The 22,500-nt window shown below is 45.6% G+C and overlaps 1 protein-coding gene across 1 annotated transcript in view; it reads right to left on the reverse strand.

Annotated features, from left to right (window-relative positions):
* The window catches only part of LOC139766706 (uncharacterized), a 93,281-nt gene that overhangs the window by 12,225 nt on the left and 58,556 nt on the right, over nt 1-22,500 (reverse strand). The window contains exons 2-6 of the mRNA XM_071695626.1: nt 13,266-13,376; nt 11,952-12,454; nt 10,791-10,853; nt 1,712-1,960; nt 1,057-1,222 (exon numbers count right to left, since the gene is read on the reverse strand). Coding sequence (XP_071551727.1) covers nt 1,057-1,222; nt 1,712-1,960; nt 10,791-10,853; nt 11,952-12,454; nt 13,266-13,376 — 1,092 coding nt within the window. The remainder of the gene's footprint in view (nt 1-1,056; nt 1,223-1,711; nt 1,961-10,790; nt 10,854-11,951; nt 12,455-13,265; nt 13,377-22,500) is intronic.

Genomic DNA, 22,500 nt, shown 5'->3' on the forward strand with positions numbered 1-22,500 from the left:
AGGGAAGGCCTCTTACATATCTTAACAATGGGTTCTAGAGCATATAGCCTTCAGTTACCCTCAGCCCCATTAGAGAAGCGAGGATCCACATCTTGAGAAGCGAGGATCCACATCTTGATTACTGTTGCAGTTCAGCTTTCTATGCTAACGTAATGCCACAAGAACTGTATTATTTTCTCTTGTAAGACAAGTTTTTTTTTTTCCTTTTAAATCTCTGCTTCTCAGAACTAAGGGCGTTGATATTAGCCTTTTAAAGGTCCAGAGGATTATTATTTCCCTTACCTCGTCTCTTGAGGCAGAGAGGAGGGAAAAAAGAATTGTTCTCATGGGACATATAATACTCGAACCTTTTTTTGCTGGTTTGACTCAGTGATTCAGATGGGATCGAGATGATATTGATGGTAAGATTTTGTAGTGGTGGCGAGATCCGGGTGATAACAGTGGCGTGACGTAGTGACGAAGGTGGAGGGGTGGTGTGTCTAGGTGGTATTAATGACGAGACAGTTATAAAGGTATGATCAAGGTACTGCTAACTCAGCCATGAAGACTGGATTGAGGAGAAACTGTTAGATATTTTCACCCCGTAATTCCTGTTGTTTACTCGACGCTGTCGTGACGTATCCCCCGTTGTCATGTAACGCTCCTGTTGTTATCCATAATTCCATCAACACCCTCCCGCTGTTACCTCTCATACCCCCCCCCCCCCCACACCTACTGTTAACATGCGACAGTTCCCGTTATTATACCTGACTCTGAACTCACACTCACCTCAAAAAAATGTGGATGTTGCCGTTGCTATACCTCATTCTATCATATTTACCGTTGATATGTAGACGTTCCCGTTGCTATACCTCATTCTATCATATTTCCCGTTGATATGTAGACGTTCCCGTTGCTATACCTCATTCGTGATTACACCTACCGTTGATATATAGGATCCTGTTTTTTTCCCCCCCTCACACTGTCACACCTCCCGAGTGAATAAACGGCAACAGAGTGAGTTCCTGTTGTCGACCTCTCGCTGTCTTTAGATCTCGCACCACCGTTGCTACTCACCGTTGAGGACGTGAAGCATAACGGAGGCGTCCTCGCCGTTGGAGGGGCTGCAGGTGTACTTGCCGGAGTCGCCAGGGCCGGCCTGCTGCACCAGCAGGTGACTGACGGTGTCACGACCCGTCTGTGTGTGTACCGAGACGCCCCCTGGACCCTCATAGTCTATGACCTGTGGCAGAGGGAAAAACGAAGGGTGAATCGGGTGGCATGGGCGTTAGGGGTCATATGGCGTGGGCGTTAGATGTTAATGTCATGTGTGTGTGTGTGTGTGTGTGTGTGTGTGTGTGTGTGTTTGTGTGTGTGTGTGGACATGAACAAGATATACAGATCCCAAACCTCGTAACAATCTTAAAGTATATGGGTCTATGGCAGGTCTATGGTCTTGGGCCATGGCCAGAACCCACGACTTGAGGAGGGTGTGAGGCTGGCGGAGACCCAGATGCCTGGATGTGAATACTAAACCATAACCTTGATCCATGTGTCTACAGGGAGTCTACAGCCCAGACACATGTGGCTTAAGGCTTAGCAAACCCCCAGTGTGAACATTGAAGTCTTACCATGAGGTATATTCATATATACTTGTCATGACTTAAGCACATGGCTAGGGGTTTCGAATGTACGTAGGATAGCAGGAAATAGTTCAGAGGGACCGTCTTACCTTATCATGATGGTACCAATAGATAAAGACGGGGCGCTCCGTCCCATGTGTCACTACGCAGGTGAGGTTGATGGGCGACCCACGGTGAACGTAGATCTCAGGGGCGTTCAGGACCCACGCCCGCGGCACTGGAGAGGGCCACAACACGGTGCCGTTGTGAAGCGATGGTGTAGATGGGCGGCCATGGGTTTTGTAGAGGGACCAGTAACGACGAGGGTAAACAGGTGGAGCAGGAGGGAAGAACATTATTAGAATTACATATCAAGATTTGATACCTTGACCTTACGACCCTTTCAAACACCTGTAGTCTTGAAATATGACCATCCAGGTCATAATATTATTCATAATAGGTATTTGTAGCTTGTGTTAATACACTCAAAAGCGAGATAATGCTAACAATAGCAGCCATAATCTTAGCGGAAGTGTGGAGAAATATTCACAAAAGGTTCTCCCCGGCCGTTTTTTTCCCTCCAGGTAAAAAGCTAAGTTTGTGATGATGGCATTTGATGTTGGCAGCAGCTGTTGCCTGCAGATGGCAGGCCGCCCTTACAAACGAGCCCTGAGAAAGTATAACAGGAATTGTTCAGGTGGTTCGAGAAGGGGGAAGCGGGGAGGAGAAGGTGTTCTACGCCAGAGGGCGTTGGAGGAAGGGACGAGGGATGGTTTCCATCAAGCCTGGTTATGGATTACTGTGCCATTCACCTTTTTGTACCTCGGACCCTGAAGCCCCACAAGTGATGGCCTTTTGAAGCTGGTGTGACACGTACATCAAGGAGAGCTTCATATCTCTCACGGTCTGGCTCTGAGATTTTACCTCTAGATCGGACCATCATACGAGGCCGATATAGCCTCCTGAAGGAGAAGCTGAAGATCTGCTATTGATCACACACACACACACACACACACACACACACACACACGGACACACACACAAAAAAAAAATATGAAATCTCATTCTTTGAAGATGTAGTGCACTCAGTTGATTCTCCGATTTTGATACATTTTTTTTTTTTAATTCTCTCCGTTCCACATTCCCTAGTTATTTACTTTAATGGTTCCTTATCCAATCGTTCTTGTCTGCTTAGCTTAGTCTTCCTTCTCATCTCTGTCGTTGTAAGTAATTCGTATCTGCTGATACTATAGGGAATCCTACAAAAATGTTTGCGAAACAAAATCCCAAAAGGGCCTATTGCTTTGGAAGCTCTGAAGACGTGGAGAATTGAATAAGTTTTCAAGGTTGGCAACTTCCTGGAGGTGGAGAGTAATTGACCTCTAGAAGGTAATCCTCTTAAGTCTCCTGGAAACTAAAAGTCTACCGCTGGAAGGGATAGATCTTAAACTTCGACATCTCTTTGCTTCCAGGGATAATACCATTGTGGACTCACCTCCTCGTAATGCTCAATCCTCACATCTTTCCAGTTGCTTACCCAGCTTGACTCTGTATAATCTCACCCCTCGTTTACCCCTGCCCGTTCTTCCTTCCTCCATCACCCTCCTGTAGTAGACCTTCATTCCTTCCTTCCTCCATCACCCTCCTGTAGTAGACCCTCATTCCTTCCTTCCTCCATCACCCTCCTGTAGTAGACCTTCATTCCTTCCTTCCTCCATCACCCTCCTGTAGTATACCTTCATTCCTTCCTTCCTCCATCACCCTCCTGTAGTAGACCTTCATTCCTTCCTTCCTCCATCACCCTCCTGTAGTAGACCCTCATTCCTTCCTTCCTCCATCACCCTCCTGTAGTAGACCTTCATTCCTTCCTTCCTCCATCACCCTCCTGTAGTAGACCTTCATTCCTTCCTTCCTCCATCACCCTCCTGTAGTAGACCTTCATTCCTTCCTTCCTCCATCACCCTCCTGTAGTAGACCTTCATTCCTTCCTTCCTCCATCACCCTCCTGTAGTAGACCTTCATTCCTTCCTTCCTCCATCACCCTCCTGTAGTAGACCTTCATTCCTTCCTTCCTCCATCACCCTCCTGTAGTAGACCTTCATTCCTTCCTTCCTCCATCACCCTCCTGTAGTAGACCTTCATTCCTTCCTTCCTCCATCACCCTCCTGTAGTAGACCCTCATTCCTTCCTTCCTCCATCACCCTCCTGTAGTAGACCTTCATTCCTTCCTTCCTCCATCACCCTCCTGTAGTAGACCTTCATTCCTTCCTTCCTCCATCACCCTCCTGTAGTAGACCTTCATTCCTTCCTTCCTCCATCACCCTCCTGTAGTAGACCCTTCATTCCTTCCTTCCTCATCACCCTCCTGTAGTAGACTTCATTCCTTCCTTCCTCATCACCCTCCTGTAGTAGACTTCATTCCTTCCTTCCTCCAATCACCCTCCTGTAGTAGGACCTTCATTCCTTCCTTCTCCATCACCCTCCTGTAGTAGACCCTCATTCCTTCCTTCCTCCATCACCTCCTGTAGTAGACTTCATTCCTTCCTTCCTCATCACCCTCCTGTAGTAGACCCTCATTCCTTCCTTCCTCATCACCCTCCTGTAGTAGGACCTTCATTCCTTCCTTCCTCATCACCCTCCTGTAGTAGGACCTTCATTCCTTCCTTCCTCATCACCCTCCTGTAGTAGGACCTTCATTCCTTCCTTCCTCATCACCCTCCTGTAGTAGACCTTCATTCTTCCTTCCTCCATCACCTCCTGTAGTAGACCTTCATTCCTTCCTTCCTCATCACCCTCCTGTAGTAGACTTCATTCCTTCCTTCCTCCATCACCCTCTGTAGTAGACCTTCATTCTTCCTTCCTCCATCACCTCCTGTAGTAGACCCTCATTCCTTCCTTCCTCATCACCCTCCTGTAGTAGACCTTCATTCTTCCTTCCTCCATCACCCTCTGTAGTAGACCTTCATTCTTCCTTCCTCCATCACCTCCTGTAGTAGACTTCATTCCTTCCTTCTCCATCACCCTCCTGTAGTAGGACCTTCATTCCTTCCTTCCTCCATCACCCTCTGTAGTAGACCTTCATTCTTCCTTCCTCCATCACCCTCTGTAGTAGACCTTCATTCTTCCTTCCTCCATCACCTCCTGTAGTAGACTTCATTCCTTCCTTCCTCATCACCCTCCTGTAGTAGACCTTCATTCTTCCTTCCTCCATCACCTCCTGTAGTAGACTTCATTCCTTCCTTCCTCCATCACCCTCCTGTAGTAGGACCTTCATTCCTTCCTTCCTCCATCACCCTCTGTAGTAGACCTTCATTCTTCCTTCCTCCATCACCCTCTGTAGTAGACCTTCATTCCTTCCTTCCTCATCACCCTCCTGTAGTAGGACCTTCATTCCTTCCTTCCTCCATCACCTCCTGTAGTAGACTTCATTCCTTCCTTCCTCATCACCCTCCTGTAGTAGACCTTCATTCTTCCTTCCTCCATCACCTCCTGTAGTAGACTTCATTCCTTCCTTCCTCATCACCCTCCTGTAGTAGACCTTCATTCCTTCCTTCCTCATCACCCTCCTGTAGTAGGACCTTCATTCCTTCCTTCCTCATCACCCTCCTGTAGTAGGACCTTCATTCCTTCCTTCCTCATCACCCTCCTGTAGTAGGACCTTCATTCCTTCCTTCCTCATCACCCTCCTGTAGTAGACCTTCATTCTTCCTTCCTCCATCACCTCCTGTAGTAGACTTCATTCCTTCCTTCCTCATCACCCTCCTGTAGTAGGACCTTCATTCCTTCCTTCCTCATCACCCTCCTGTAGTAGGACCTTCATTCCTTCCTTCCTCCATCACCCTCTGTAGTAGACCTTCATTCTTCCTTCCTCCATCACCTCCTGTAGTAGACTTCATTCCTTCCTTCCTCCATCACCCTCTGTAGTAGACCTTCATTCTTCCTTCCTCCATCACCCTCTGTAGTAGACCTTCATTCTTCCTTCCTCCATCACCCTCCTGTAGTAGGACCTTCATTCCTTCCTTCCTCCATCACCTCCTGTAGTAGACCTTCATTCTTCCTTCCTCCATCACCTCCTGTAGTAGACCTTCATTCCTTCCTTCCTCCATCACCCTCCTGTAGTAGGACCTTCATTCCTTCCTTCCTCCATCACCCTCTGTAGTAGACCTTCATTCTTCCTTCCTCCATCACCCTCCTGTAGTAGGACCTTCATTCCTTCCTTCCTCCATCACCCTCTGTAGTAGACCTTCATTCTTCCTTCCTCCATCACCCTCTGTAGTAGACCTTCATTCTTCCTTCCTCCATCACCCTCTGTAGTAGACCTTCATTCTTCCTTCCTCCATCACCCTCCTGTAGTAGGACCTTCATTCCTTCCTTCCTCATCACCCTCCTGTAGTAGACTTCATTCCTTCCTTCCTCCAATCACCCTCCTGTAGTAGACCTTCATTCTTCCTTCCTCCATCACCTCCTGTAGTAGACTTCATTCCTTCCTTCCTCCATCACCTCCTGTAGTAGACTTCATTCCTTCCTTCCTCCATCACCCTCTGTAGTAGACCTTCATTCCTTCCTTCCTCATCACCCTCCTGTAGTAGGACCTTCATTCCTTCCTTCCTCCATCACCTCCTGTAGTAGACTTCATTCCTTCCTTCCTCATCACCCTCCTGTAGTAGGACCTTCATTCCTTCCTTCCTCATCACCCTCCTGTAGTAGACTTCATTCCTTCCTTCCTCCATCACCCTCCTGTAGTAGGACCTTCATTCCTTCCTTCCTCCAATCACCCTCCTGTAGTAGGACCTTCATTCCTTCCTTCCTCATCACCCTCCTGTAGTAGGACCTTCATTCCTTCCTTCCTCCATCACCCTCTGTAGTAGACCTTCATTCTTCCTTCCTCCATCACCTCCTGTAGTAGACTTCATTCCTTCCTTCCTCCATCACCCTCTGTAGTAGACCTTCATTCTTCCTTCCTCCATCACCCTCTGTAGTAGACCTTCATTCTTCCTTCCTCCATCACCCTCTGTAGTAGACCTTCATTCTTCCTTCCTCCATCACCTCCTGTAGTAGACTTCATTCCTTCCTTCCTCCATCACCCTCCTGTAGTAGGACCTTCATTCCTTCCTTCCTCCATCACCCTCCTGTAGTAGACCCTCATTCCTTCCTTCCTCCATCACCTCCTGTAGTAGACCTTCATTCCTTCCTTCCTCCATCACCCTCCTGTAGTAGGACCTTCATTCCTTCCTTCCTCCATCACCTCCTGTAGTAGACTTCATTCCTTCCTTCCTCCATCACCCTCCTGTAGTAGACTTCATTCCTTCCTTCCTCCATCACCCTCCTGTAGTAGACCTTCATTCTTCCTTCCTCCATCACCCTCTGTAGTAGACCTTCATTCCTTCCTTCCTCCATCACCCTCCTGTAGTAGACTTCATTCCTTCCTTCCTCCATCACCCTCTGTAGTAGACCTTCATTCTTCCTTCCTCCATCACCCTCCTGTAGTAGGACCTTCATTCCTTCCTTCCTCATCACCCTCCTGTAGTAGGACCTTCATTCCTTCCTTCCTCCATCACCCTCTGTAGTAGACCTTCATTCTTCCTTCCTCCATCACCCTCTGTAGTAGACCTTCATTCCTTCCTTCCTCCATCACCCTCTGTAGTAGACCTTCATTCTTCCTTCCTCCATCACCTCCTGTAGTAGACCTTCATTCTTCCTTCCTCCATCACCCTCCTGTAGTAGGACCTTCATTCCTTCCTTCCTCCATCACCCTCCTGTAGTAGACTTCATTCCTTCCTTCCTCCATCACCCTCCTGTAGTAGGACCTTCATTCCTTCCTTCCTCATCACCCTCCTGTAGTAGGACCTTCATTCCTTCCTTCCTCATCACCCTCCTGTAGTAGACCCTCATTCCTTCCTTCCTCATCACCCTCCTGTAGTAGACCTTCATTCTTCCTTCCTCCATCACCCTCTGTAGTAGACCTTCATTCTTCCTTCCTCCATCACCCTCTGTAGTAGACCTTCATTCTTCCTTCCTCCATCACCCTCTGTAGTAGACCTTCATTCTTCCTTCCTCCATCACCCTCTGTAGTAGACCTTCATTCTTCCTTCCTCCATCACCTCCTGTAGTAGACCTTCATTCTTCCTTCCTCCATCACCTCCTGTAGTAGACTTCATTCCTTCCTTCCTCCATCACCCTCCTGTAGTAGGACCTTCATTCCTTCCTTCCTCATCACCCTCCTGTAGTAGGACCTTCATTCCTTCCTTCCTCCATCACCTCCTGTAGTAGACTTCATTCCTTCCTTCCTCCATCACCTCCTGTAGTAGACTTCATTCCTTCCTTCCTCATCACCCTCCTGTAGTAGGACCTTCATTCCTTCCTTCCTCCATCACCCTCCTGTAGTAGGACCTTCATTCCTTCCTTCCTCCAATCACCCTCCTGTAGTAGACCTTCATTCCTTCCTTCCTCATCACCCTCCTGTAGTAGGACCTTCATTCCTTCCTTCTCCATCACCCTCCTGTAGTAGGACCTTCATTCCTTCCTTCCTCATCACCCTCCTGTAGTAGGACCTTCATTCCTTCCTTCCTCCATCACCCTCTGTAGTAGACCTTCATTCTTCCTTCCTCCATCACCCTCTGTAGTAGACCTTCATTCTTCCTTCCTCCATCACCCTCTGTAGTAGACCTTCATTCTTCCTTCCTCCATCACCCTCCTGTAGTAGGACCTTCATTCCTTCCTTCCTCATCACCCTCCTGTAGTAGACTTCATTCCTTCCTTCCTCATCACCCTCCTGTAGTAGACTTCATTCCTTCCTTCCTCATCACCCTCCTGTAGTAGACTTCATTCCTTCCTTCCTCCATCACCCTCCTGTAGTAGACTTCATTCCTTCCTTCCTCATCACCCTCCTGTAGTAGGACCTTCATTCCTTCCTTCCTCCATCACCTCCTGTAGTAGACCCTCATTCCTTCCTTCTCCATCACCCTCCTGTAGTAGACCTTCATTCTTCCTTCCTCCATCACCTCCTGTAGTAGACCTTCATTCTTCCTTCCTCCATCACCCTCCTGTAGTAGACCTTCATTCTTCCTTCCTCCATCACCTCCTGTAGTAGACCTTCATTCCTTCCTTCCTCATCACCCTCCTGTAGTAGACCTTCATTCTTCCTTCCTCCATCACCTCCTGTAGTAGACCCTCATTCCTTCCTTCCTCATCACCCTCCTGTAGTAGACCTTCATTCCTTCCTTCCTCATCACCCTCCTGTAGTAGACCTTCATTCCTTCCTTCCTCCATCACCCTCTGTAGTAGACCTTCATTCTTCCTTCCTCCATCACCTCCTGTAGTAGACTTCATTCCTTCCTTCCTCATCACCCTCCTGTAGTTAGACCTTCATTCCTTCCTTCCTCATCACCCTCCTGTAGTAGGACCTTCATTCCTTCCTTCCTCATCACCCTCCTGTAGTAGGACCTTCATTCCTTCCTTCCTCCATCACCCTCTGTAGTAGACCTTCATTCTTCCTTCCTCCATCACCCTCTGTAGTAGACCTTCATTCTTCCTTCCTCCATCACCCTCTGTAGTAGACCTTCATTCTTCCTTCCTCCATCACCCTCTGTAGTAGACCTTCATTCCTTCCTTCCTCATCACCCTCCTGTAGTAGGACCTTCATTCCTTCCTTCCTCCATCACCCTCTGTAGTAGACCTTCATTCCTTCCTTCCTCCATCACCCTCTGTAGTAGACCTTCATTCTTCCTTCCTCCATCACCTCCTGTAGTAGACCTTCATTCCTTCCTTCCTCCAATCACCCTCCTGTAGTAGGACCTTCATTCCTTCCTTCCTCCATCACCTCCTGTAGTAGACTTCATTCCTTCCTTCCTCCATCACCCTCCTGTAGTAGACTTCATTCCTTCCTTCCTCCATCACCCTCTGTAGTAGACCTTCATTCTTCCTTCCTCCATCACCTCCTGTAGTAGACTTCATTCCTTCCTTCCTCCATCACCCTCCTGTAGTAGGACCTTCATTCCTTCCTTCCTCCATCACCCTCCTGTAGTAGGACCTTCATTCCTTCCTTCCTCATCACCCTCCTGTAGTAGACCTTCATTCTTCCTTCCTCCATCACCCTCTGTAGTAGACCTTCATTCTTCCTTCCTCCATCACCTCCTGTAGTAGACTTCATTCCTTCCTTCCTCCAATCACCCTCCTGTAGTAGGACCTTCATTCCTTCCTTCCTCATCACCCTCCTGTAGTAGACTTCATTCCTTCCTTCCTCATCACCCTCCTGTAGTAGACCCTCATTCCTTCCTTCTCCATCACCCTCCTGTAGTAGGACCTTCATTCCTTCCTTCCTCATCACCCTCCTGTAGTAGGACCTTCATTCCTTCCTTCCTCCATCACCTCCTGTAGTAGACCCTCATTCCTTCCTTCTCCATCACCCTCCTGTAGTAGGACCTTCATTCCTTCCTTCCTCCATCACCTCCTGTAGTAGACCCTCATTCCTTCCTTCCTCCATCACCCTCCTGTAGTAGACTTCATTCCTTCCTTCCTCCATCACCCTCTGTAGTAGACCTTCATTCTTCCTTCCTCCATCACCCTCCTGTAGTAGGACCTTCATTCCTTCCTTCCTCATCACCCTCCTGTAGTAGACCTTCATTCTTCCTTCCTCCATCACCCTCCTGTAGTAGGACCTTCATTCCTTCCTTCCTCATCACCCTCCTGTAGTAGGACCTTCATTCCTTCCTTCCTCCATCACCCTCCTGTAGTAGGACCTTCATTCCTTCCTTCCTCCATCACCCTCTGTAGTAGACCTTCATTCCTTCCTTCCTCATCACCCTCCTGTAGTAGACCCTCATTCCTTCCTTCCTCATCACCCTCCTGTAGTAGACTTCATTCCTTCCTTCTCCATCACCCTCCTGTAGTAGACTTCATTCCTTCCTTCCTCATCACCCTCCTGTAGTAGACTTCATTCCTTCCTTCCTCCATCACCTCCTGTAGTAGACTTCATTCCTTCCTTCCTCCATCACCCTCCTGTAGTAGGACCTTCATTCCTTCCTTCCTCATCACCCTCCTGTAGTAGACTTCATTCCTTCCTTCCTCCATCACCCTCCTGTAGTAGACCTTCATTCCTTCCTTCCTCCATCACCCTCCTGTAGTAGACCCTCATTCCTTCCTTCCTCCATCACCTCCTGTAGTAGACTTCATTCCTTCCTTCCTCATCACCCTCCTGTACTTGTACTTATCCACGGTCAGGATGTGAAGGTCGTCTTGCCTGATCCACGACACCTGTGTGGGGCGGGGGAAGGTTGATGGTGGAGAGAGAGAGATAGATAGATAGATAGATAGATAGATAGATAGATAAGAGAGAGAGAGAGAGAGAGAGAGAGAGAGAGAGAGAGAGAGAGAGAGAGAGAGAGAGAGAGAGAGAGAGACAAGAGTTGGGTTTAGTGAGGGGCTCTATTAGTGAGAGAGACGTAGTGGGTGTTGTAGTGAGATGGATGTAGTGGGTGTTGTAGTGAGATGGATCAGGTGAGAGTTTTAGTAAGAGTTACGGAGAGAGTTATAGTGAGAAAATGTAGTTAGAGCTGGAGGGAGAGTTTGAAGAATTGTTGTTCTTAGGTCTGAGGTTGTGAGTCAGTATCATAAAAGTGATGAAGAGAGAGTAATGATAGAAACAACATATATATATATATATATATATATATATATATATATATATATATATATATATATATATATATATATATATATATATATATATATAGCTAAAATGGCAATAAATGTATAGATAGATAGATAGGCATGTACTACGTATGGAAAGACGTAAAGTCCTCCTCTTTTCTGTAAGCCTATAACTGTGTGCTGCTTGCTATACAAGCGACAGAAAATAACATTTGTCAGGAATATTGAGTCACGTTAATTTCATTTGCTAGGCATCGAATCACAGGGACGTTCAGCCGATTTTCAGCTGGGCAATCTATATTTATGACTCCTGTGCAATATCCATGATTCCTGTAATATATGCATGACCCTTATGATGTATCTATGCCTCCTATACTGTATTCATGACTACTGTGCTGTGTTCATGACTCCTATATTACATATCAAGAAGCGTATTGCAATTTATTGTCCTTTGTTCCGAAGCAGGCTAATTTGTTTACCATATATGATGACCATATATATGTGTGTGTGTATGTGTGTGCGTGTGTGTGTGTGTGTGTGTGTGATGTTCTCACACAGATGAGCATGTGTCCTGACCTGGAATGGAAGAATGTTTGGAATTCTCAATACATACACGGAGGATCCAAGCAGACGACGTAGTGAGAGAGAGAGGGAGAGAGGGGCACGTCGTAAACCCGCATTGCGGGACACACGTGAACCTACCGACTTGTCATTGACGTTGAAGACCCTGCAGGATAGAACGGCCGTCTGACCCGCCTGGATCGTTATGTTCCTGGGCAGGTTACGGTCAAAGCTGGGTCCTGGCGGAGGGCCCATCGTCGCGTCCTCCTGCGGCATCTCCAGTAAGCTCCCATCTCCGTATCTGCCTGCGAAGGCGTCGCTGCCACGAACGGCTATGACGCGTCGCTCGCCGCTCTCCTCACCTACGCGAAAAGCGTAGCCTCCGCCGGTACCGCTGGGCCAACTCGATCTGCTGCGTTTTGTAGGCGACTGGAAGGTTTGACGATGTTGGTGGTGGTGTTGGCGGTGTTGGTCTAGCGGGGATATAGTGTTGGCGTAGAGGGACTGTTGGTGATGCTGGGGCAAGTGGTGGCGATGGTGGTAGCGCTGGTGGGAGTTCTGGCGGTGGTGGTGGTGGTGGTTGTAGTGTTGGTGGAGGTTCTCCGAGTGCGGCCTTGTGTAGGGCAGTTTGGGAAAGTAGCGACCTGATGGGAGATGGAAATGTTACTTGAGGGTTATATGAAGCTCATGTAGGGGTACACTACAGTGCAATACTTTATACATAATTCAGTATGTACTCCCGAGGTTGCACCACGAACAGACGCAGAAATGGCCTCATTTTATCACATCCATTCCCTAGCTGTCATGTGTAATGCGTCGAAACCACAGCTCCTTATCCACAACCAGGCCCCATAGACTTTTCCATGACTGCCTGACAACTTCATATTCCCTGTTTCAGTCCACTGACTGCACGTCGCCCCCTGTATACCGCATCGCTCCAGTTCACTTCAACCCTAGCATGCCTTCGCTCCCTTGTGTATACAAGCCCAAGCACTCAGAATCTTTACTATTCTTTCCATATCCAATTCGTTCTCCCCTGTTTTCCTTGTCTCCTTCACATCTTACACACAGATCCTCTTTGTCATTCCCTCACTCAGTTTCTCCATACGTCCAAATTATTTCAGCACACCTTCTTCAGGTCTCTGAAGATAGAATTGGATGTCTTTGGTGCTATAAACATTCAGTTTTAAGCAAGGAAGTGTTCTTCGTGGTCGTCTGCATATGAGAGGGATTACACACTGTTGGTTTGCAATAGACAGAGGTTAAAGAGAATATAAAGAGGAACCTCTGCCTGTTGAACCCCACTGTAGACAGATTTGGGACAGACAGAAAGATAGAGGAGAGAGAGAGAGAGAGAGAAGAGAGAGAGAGAGAGAGAGAGAGAGAGAGAGAGAGAGAGAGAGAGAGAGAGAGAGAGAGAATGGTGCACCATGACCACCCAACCAGAATACTAACCAGGGAGCTTGACGTCGGCGTCGTAGTCAGGCCCCTCAGGACCCAGCACGTCCGTGACGTCGGGAGCCAACGGGTAGTGCGTCAGGTAGCGCGCCTTGCCCTCTACTACGCCTGTGGAAAGAGAGACGTAGACCAATTACTGAGTGAAAGAGAGGAGGAGGAGATGAGCCAGGATCTACGTTCTTTCCCCGACAGAAACTGCTGGAGGGGATGAGGACGTGTTTGTAAGTGGTAGAGTAAAGAAAATGGCTCAAAGACAGTACCTAGGTGTATTTTTCTTTCCTACACTACGACTGGGGAGAAAATATACACCTGTGAGTGGCAAGGAGGGGAGGAACAGTTGCATTGACGTCTAGATCTTCGCCCCCCTCAAAATATCTGGCAGAAAAGACCTCCATCTAGTATTTGGTTGAGGGAATGAGCGTATTGGGTAAATCAGACTCGCCCTTCTCCCCAATACTCCCTGAGGAACGGAAGAAACACACACACACAATCAGGCTCTCTGTCGAAAGCTTAGATGCAGTTGGTGACCCCGAGACGGAGAAAAGAGCGGTCGTAACTAAGAAAGGGAGGGAAAAAATGAGGACTGTTGCAGCAGGAATGGGTCAGGATGATGACGGGTCTAGGATATAGATGGAGGGAAGGAGGGAGAATGATGGACGAGGGAGGGAATACAACGGAATGGGATCTACTCCCTCACCAACACTGGAAAGAACGAACACAAAGAGACGTTGTGGAGAAGAAGAAGAAAAAGAAGAAGAAGAAGAAGAAGAAGAAGAAGAAGAAGAAGAAGGAAGAAGAGAAGAAGAAGAAGCAGAAGAAGAAACAGGAAGAATTTGTTATGAAAGGATAGACGCAAAATGCGAATGAAAACAGGGGAAAAATGTGTCTAAAGGGAAGAGATAGGTAGGTGGGTAACAGAGTGGAAACATCAGAAGGTAAGGAGTGGAACGTTGGCTGGGGGGAGCATCGATCTACACACACGATCCTCTCGTGCGACATGATAAAGGATGGAGAAGCCACGTAACACACACGCCAATCGACCCCCATAGGGGAAGGGGATTCGAGTTGAGTGAGGACCAGAGAGGAACACAGGAGAAACCTCTTAACTCCAGCGTGAGAGAAAAAAATACCTGAAACCTTAACCCCAGATAGGAATGAGGTTCACATGAGGAATACACAAAGCACACGTTGATGGATTTATGAGTGATATATGAGGTTAGATCTTGAAGGATGTATGAGGGCTTGCAATATGCGTAAAGGATGATTAGAGATATGGAGAATTCATAGGTTTATTTGCGATTGTGGGAGAGCTTTCGTGCCACCAGTGTGATGTGGCTAATTACAAATTGATGGTGATTATATAGGGTTAGAGTGAAGGATCTACCAGGTTCGTGCGATGATCATATAGAGTCAGAGAGAAGGATCTAAGCTCAAGCGATGATCATATAGAGTCAGAGAAAAGGATCTAAGCTCAAGCGATGATCATATATAGTCAGAGAGAAGGATCTAAGCTCAAGCGATGACCATATATAGTCAGAGAGAAGGATCTAAGCTCAAGCGATGATCATATAGAGCCAGAGAGAAGGATCTAAGCTCAAGCGATGATCATATAGAGTCACAGAGAAGGATCTAAGCTCAAGCGATGATCATATAGAGTCACAGAGAAGGATCTAAGCTCAAGCGATGATCATATAGAGTCACAGAGAAGGATCTAAGCTCAAGCAAACTCATAGGTATAAGGTCTTCCTTGTGGTTACACCTGGGGATCACCAGCGTCTACGAGCCTTGAGTCATTCATATCCGCCGACGTTGCAAATCAATCGTCGAGGTCGTCCTCCAGGGTCAAAGGAGTCCTGGCCACGCATCCGAAAATCACTCGATTAACTTAAGATTTACCTGGCTGATAAGAACTTGCGATAACCCTTATCTTTTTTTTTTTTTTTTTTTTTTTTTTTTTTTACTTGAGGGCTAAATTCCAAGCTGGGAGGAATGTATTTGCGGAGTTTTGAAGATGAGGAAAAAAATTTTATACGTATGTTCTGTTGTAGACTAACGGATAAAAGGACACACACACACACACACACACACACACACACACACACACACACACACACACACACACACACACACAACACACACACACACACACACACACACACACACACACAGGGCCAAAATTCCCCGTAAAATACAAACAGGGAATAACACACACACACACAGCTCACGCAGATACAGAAATGGTACATGGTCTTCTGTAATATCTCTAAGATACAGGGAGAAATGTAGATGAAGCGGGATAACAAAAGACGTGATGGTCTTAATCAAGGCGATCTATCGGGGGACAGAAATTGTATCCAAGATTCCTTAATCAACACAGATGGAGATAGGACATAGAGAGATGCATATAGAATACTTAACAGACACAGGAAGAAAAGATAAAGGGAGTGGGTATGTGGTAGATGCTTGGGAGAATCATTAAATCAGAATTTTTTTTTCTATGGATGCGTCAAGATGTATAAAGAATGTGTACAGGTGACATGTGATGGAAGGTGTCTTCTTGCATCTCCATCATGTATCTCTCTACAGGTGACATATGATGGAAGGTGTCTTCTTGCATCTCCTTCATGTATCTACTTGGCCACGAGAGACGCACAGACACATGAGTGAGGTTTTTCAAGGACGTGGGGAGGCGGGGAAGAAGTTGAGAGCAGAGGGAGAAATATGAGACTAATGGAGGGGCCCCCGACAGCCTCTGGGGAGACGAAGTGATTTCTTGTAGATCTCAGTCCACCTCGCCTTACCAAGGGAAGTTGATCTTTATGAATGCTGGAGGGGGCTTTTGGGCTCTCTCTCTCTCTCTCTCTCTCTCTCTCTCTCTCTCTCTCTCTCTCTCTCTCTCTCTCTCTCTCTCTCTCTCTCTCTCTCTCTCTCTCTCACACACATCTATCTGTCTATCTGCATGGCTTTCGCTGCTCCATTTTGCCTGCTTCTTCACGCTTGATAAGTTTAAGCCTTTGAGAACGACAGTACGACCCTTGAGCTTGATAGCGCGATAGCCTTTGACCTCACCCTTAAGGGTCAGTTCAAAGACCACACCATCATACCCAAGGGTCGTACCGTCGTGCTGAGGGTCGTACCGTCGTGATGAGGGTCGTACCGTCGTGCTGAAGGGTCGTACCGTTGTTCCTAAGGGTTGTACCGTTGTGTTCAGGTGTCTATAACCTTCGTTCGGGATTGGCAGATATTTCGTAGTGATGGTAATTTACAACTTTTTTTGCTCTTCAGCTGAACACATTTCTATATATTTCAGAAACAAGCTGTTCGTCCATTACGGGCTGACAGTTGTTCATAATTTCGTGAAAGGTTCTCCTGGAATCACTTTTTTTTTGTCTTTACCGAGAAGCTGGTCAGGATATAGGAATTAAGAATGATGATAATAGACTGGGTGTTTTATAAGCGATAGATGATAATAAGAGTCCATTTACGTAAGGTTATATCCATTGTCGTAACATCATTGACGCAATACGCTTCCATGAGACTAAGATAAGCATTTGAGTGGAAATGATCCTCCATCTTATCAGAGATAAGGAGAGGAAGAAATGTTATCATTTCGTGAGTGATATGGAAGACCAGAATAATGTAGCTAGTCTCATACGTTCTATTTTCTCTGCGTCAGAATGCATAGGAGGAATGTATATATACGACCCATCTGGAGGCATAAGTATACTTCATCCAATGAATATTATTTTTCATCGTCCGTCGGACCTCTGGTTATTCAAGAAGGATTTCCTATGACGTCTGACCTTTCTAGTCAAAATGAAGAATCACACCGCCGGTCCTGAGGTCCCAGTGAATAACTTCCCCCTCCCATCCCAATTTCTGCTTTCTTGAACATCTTTCTATTCTACATCTTCAAAAAAACAATTTCTATTTTTTTTTCTGCTCCCATTTATTAAGTATTTTGCTCAATTGGATGAGATTGATATCTCTCTTCTTCCCCAAAGGAAGAAGGTATGGCTTCCTACTTCCAAATTTCATCAGCTTTTCAGTGGGAAACTTGAACCCACTCGCCTCGAAGTGAGTTGAAATTCCTTTCCCAGTTCTGGTGCCACACAGTAGTCGAAGTTCCTCGACTGAACTTGAAGGCACCTGAAGGTCTGTCAGCGATCTGGTCCACACCACAGAGAGCATCGACTGGCATCATGACCCTCCTGTGTGGTGGGGAAACGCCTCCTCCCCTGCCTTTTCGTCTGGGTAAGCGGCGGGGTAGGGGAATGGATCATGGGTAGGGAGGTCTCTACAGTGTGACGGTACAATCGTTGAACACGATGGTACGAACCCTTGAGCACGACGGTACGACCCTTGAGCACGACGGTACGACCCTTGAGCACGACGGTACGAACCCTTGAGCATGACGGTACGACCCTTGAAGCACACCGGTACGACCCTTGAAGCACACTGGTACGACCCTTGAAACACGACGGTAGGAATCATGTTTGCATTATCATTTTTATAATATTTCGATCTCAAATGAATCTACTAGTTCTAAACGGGTTTCTTGATTATAACTAAACATTCTAATGTACACACAGGAGTGTCTGGCGTGCTTCGGTTTACATCAACACGCGTAAAAAAAGCAACATCAAATTTACTTTACACTGTTCCTTCCCAACGGGAGGGGAACATCACGTTTGGTAAAAATAAGTCTGTCAATTATGAAGCCAATCACATACCGCCAGTGTACGTGCTGGGCAGCGAAAACCTAGAAATACTTCGACAGAATAATCAAAAGCTACAGGATTCTTCCAGGTTTATATATATATATATATATATATATATATATATATATATATATATATATATATATATATATATATATATATATATATATGATATATATATATATATATATATATATATATATATATATATATATATATATATATATATATATATATATATACATATATGTATGTATATATATGACCAAGGGTTCTTACCAATTAATCTCCATTATTGACCCTTTTGTTGTTGAAGTCAAAATGGTAGTGTTTATTCCTTAGCCTGTGTTACGTTCTCTGTGCTTCATCGGAACATGGAGTATGAAGGGAAGGGACTCCAGACCATTTTGTAAACAAAGCAACAAGATAGAGTTGAAAAATGTAGTGTGAGGGGAGGGGGAGGGATTCTCTCCCTTCCTTGCAATGGTGGTCTCTGACCTTACCATCCTCCGCGGGGGCGCAAGGCTCCAGCCATAAAAGGGGGTTTTTGGACTTTTCACAGACTGTGAAATGGAAAGAAAACATCGAGTTATTTTGTCACCTGAATTCATGCGAAATTTTAGGTCTGCGTATATATATATATATATATATATATATATATATATATATATATATATATATATATATATATATATATATATATATATATATATATATATTCTATGATGCACACGAATAGGAATCAGCTTTTGTATCAAGGAATATTGGTCATTGTATTTCAAAATCGTTCGTCGTTGTTAAGTAATACCATAAACCTGAGCTTTATTGTAATTCAAAGTAATTCTCTGATGTTCAACTTATATTTTGGTGCTACCGGACTCCTACCCCCAGCTCGAGGCTACACCACGAGTGACAAGTCACCTCTAGGGAGGCTGCATCACTGGCAGTACAGTCTCGTAAAAGGACTTCTCATTCCAAAGGAGTCTCCATTTCCCTGCTACTGCAAGTATACGAGACTTGGGCTGCAGGAGTCTTTAGATAAGTCCTGGATAACACCAGGACTGCTTCACAGAAATTTGGCCCTCGGGTCGTTATAAGTGAAGGGAATCAGATTTTTAGATGTAGTACAGAATATGAAGAAGAGGAAAGGTACTACGTGGCTTACTGAAGAAAGTTTGGAATCCGTACAACAGATGGCTCTTTAATGTTCCTCTAATGTTCTCCTACGTTCTTGTTTTCTTATCAGCTATGAGGAAGAAAAAGAAATACACATGTCCCACAAATTTACGTAATTTACAATATCGCTCTGTTTTTGCAGGCATCTGGGGACTTTTCTCACCTCATAATGGTGTCTACTATTAAGGTCATTGGTTCAGATTGGTCCTTGCAAGTAATCGATCGCTTGTTACCTTTTTTCGGTTACTTCAGCATCGAAGTGATACTCAAGAATATAGTCTTTAAATCAAATCTTTAAACGTCTCACTCTTAGAAAAATAGATCTTTTTTTGTCATAACTATCATACCTGTTTAAGTATAAGTAAATTTTATGATTGCTCCGCTTTTGGTCATGTGGTCACTTTAGCTTCCAGCAAATATGCTGCGTAAAAGACATAAAAAAAAAGAAGTTGTTAGAAATTATACACATTAAGTTGGAATGACCTTTCTCATTACTTTCTAATTACTTACTCCCAGCGCAGCACATTATGATGAGGTCTTTCTCTCCCGTAGGGTCTATTGTGTCTGTGTTTGTTCCTGCATTGCGACAGACTCGTCCATTCCAGTACTAAGTCTGTCTTTTGAGTCCTCGATGAAAGGATGGTCCCAAACGTGATTTCAGTGTCCTCTTTTTACACCGACCCTTCCGTCGCTCATCATCCACACGGATGAAGTGAGGTCTTTGCTTCACCCCCCGGGTCGTATATTAACACACTGACCATAGTTCAGTAGACCATCTCTTAGCGTCTCTCCAAATGCACCAACCACTCCCTTCCCCCCTTTGTTCCAGACGCTCCTTGGAAATATCTAGAATAGTGTCACCATCATCTTCAGGAGCTCTGGCTATTGGCAGATCACTAACAGTAAATTCTCATGGCAGACTTAATCGAGGGAGGATAAGATGGTCCATCAAAATTCCAGGATGAAGGCTTAATCTGGAACGCGAAGAATGAATAAGTTCTCTTATATACTCTGGCCTTCCATTTGTGTTCCAGGATATTTCCTCTGTGTTTCTATCGTGTGTGTGTGTGTGGGTGTGTGTGTGGGTGTTATTCGAAATTCAATTTTGCTGATCTAAGTATAGATGAATGACAAATGGAAACGCATATTTCCCAATAGAACGTCATTTTCTATCCCCTTGAATTTCGAGAAAAAGGGACAAAAGAATATAGGGTCGACTCTATCTCTAATATATCATGTACATACGAGCTTTTGAAAGTAAATGAAGAAGTTAGGGGACAGAAAGAAGAAGAAGAAGAAAAAAAGATGAAGAAGAAGAAGAAGAAGAAGAAGAAGAAGAAGAAGAAGAAGAAGAAGAAGTAGAAGAAGAAGAAGTAGAAGAAGAAGAAAAAGGAGAAGAAGAAGAAGAAGAAGAAGAAGAAGAAGAAGAAGGAAACCAATAACGAATGCCTATAATGCTTTGATGAAATGTATCTCATAAAAACCAATGAAACAATCTGGAAATGTCAAAATCATATATCCTCGAACCGGGGTTCGAGTTTGGAATATCGGTAATTGCTGAATGGAAAAAAGAATATAGAAAGCCTAGTGTTACAGAAATTATAGAAATGATTTGATATACCTTTGACGCAGTGGAGAGCCGATAATTCATCTCGCAAGAATAGCTTCAGGAATCAAGCATTTCCAGTGTATGCACCGAATAATTCAAGGTCATGCATTGTCGACAGAAACTCTGGTAGACGGTCGTACTAGTGTATATACACTGCTGGATTTACTAGTCTCCTAAAAAGGGCTAATAAACCAGTATTCATGTCATACGCCACACATAAACACACACTTCAAAACCGCCCTTCACCTGTGTGGCGTAGATGGAAAGAGCCTTATTTGGTGAGCATATGGTGGACACGCCTGTGTGAGACACAGACGTGCAAAACAGTAGGACGGGAAGTACTAGCGAGAATAACGTAGATAGGCGACGCTAAGGTCGATAAGGAATGGTAACGTTAGCAGACGCTATCATCGTATGACAGATGGATACTTGTGACGCCGATAGAGGAACGAGGCAATAAGACCCTCTTGTACGTATTGAAAAATAAGACAAATAAAACGACTCCAGATGATACACGTGTCGGGCTTTCATACTGTCGGTGGGAGGATAAAGGAGAGGTGGGAGGTATGTGGGATTTCGTCACTCGGGAGGTGGGGGGATGAAGGAGAGGTGGGAGGAGGGAGGTGTGATGTGGTATATCCCAGTTCTCTCTCTCTTAAGTTACGAGAGGCTTTAAAGAGGAATGAATCTAAACACAAGTGGACGGTACTGGTTCATTTATCAGATATTTCATTCTATCTCTCTTTTTCTTTCTTTTCTTTCTTTTTTTTTTCCCTTCCAGATGTAAGAATTCTCACGGTCTGGTCGCGAATGCGCGCCTGTTAAGGGCCAGGGATGGGGAGGTGTGGTGTCTCCTTCTCCAGTGTAATGGTCGACGAGAAGAGGAGGAGAGTAGGAGTGTCAGACAAGGTCCTCCACGTGAGTGAGCCACTATCGAGGCGTCTCGGAGAGGGAGGTAAGGGGGAGAAACCCCTCGAGTGGTGATAACTGCTGCTGTAGGAGGGGGGTGGCTGGGCTGGCCAGGAGTGGAACTTGGATTGGTGAGCCTGTGGTGGATTCTGGAAGTGTGGAAGTGACCGGAATGATTTAGGGGATGACTAGAATAGGTTGCGGATGGTCTGAAGATATTCAGGGGAAGTCACAATGAGTTGGGATGGTCTGAAATGATTTAGGGGAGATTGGATGTGAGTTGGGGTGCTTTGGAATTACTCAGGAAAGATTAGGATGAGTTGGATGGTCTGAAATTATTTGATGCAGGTTTGGATGGTATAAAACGATTCAAAACGGGCCAGTGTGAGTTTGGATGGTCTTAGATTATTCAGGAAGGGCAGAGGTGGCCTGCGATGGTCCGAAGGGTTGTGAAGAGGCTCATGACACATACTTCTTAACAGGTAAATCAAAAGAGAAAGCAGAGATTGCGGTATGACTTTGATTCATGATCTGAGTCTTAAGTGGCGTCATCATCTCTCGCTTCAGCTTTGTGACGGGAGAGAGAGAGAGAGAGAGAGAGAGAGAGAGAGAGAGAGAGAGAGAGAGAGAGAGAGAGAGAGAGAGGCACCATAAAAAAAGAGCTGTAGTGTCACATAGAAAAAAAGAAAAATTGATCCAAATCAGATACAGGTAGAACCTGGCCTCCACTCCAGCTGTCACCAGTAAGCACGAGACTGAAGGGTTCATTAAAGATACCAAGATGAACGTGACCTATCCAGGAGGAGGCGCGAGGCTG

This window comes from Panulirus ornatus, chromosome 58 (genome assembly GCF_036320965.1).
Source record: "Panulirus ornatus isolate Po-2019 chromosome 58, ASM3632096v1, whole genome shotgun sequence".
Lineage (NCBI taxonomy): Eukaryota > Metazoa > Arthropoda > Malacostraca > Decapoda > Palinuridae > Panulirus > Panulirus ornatus.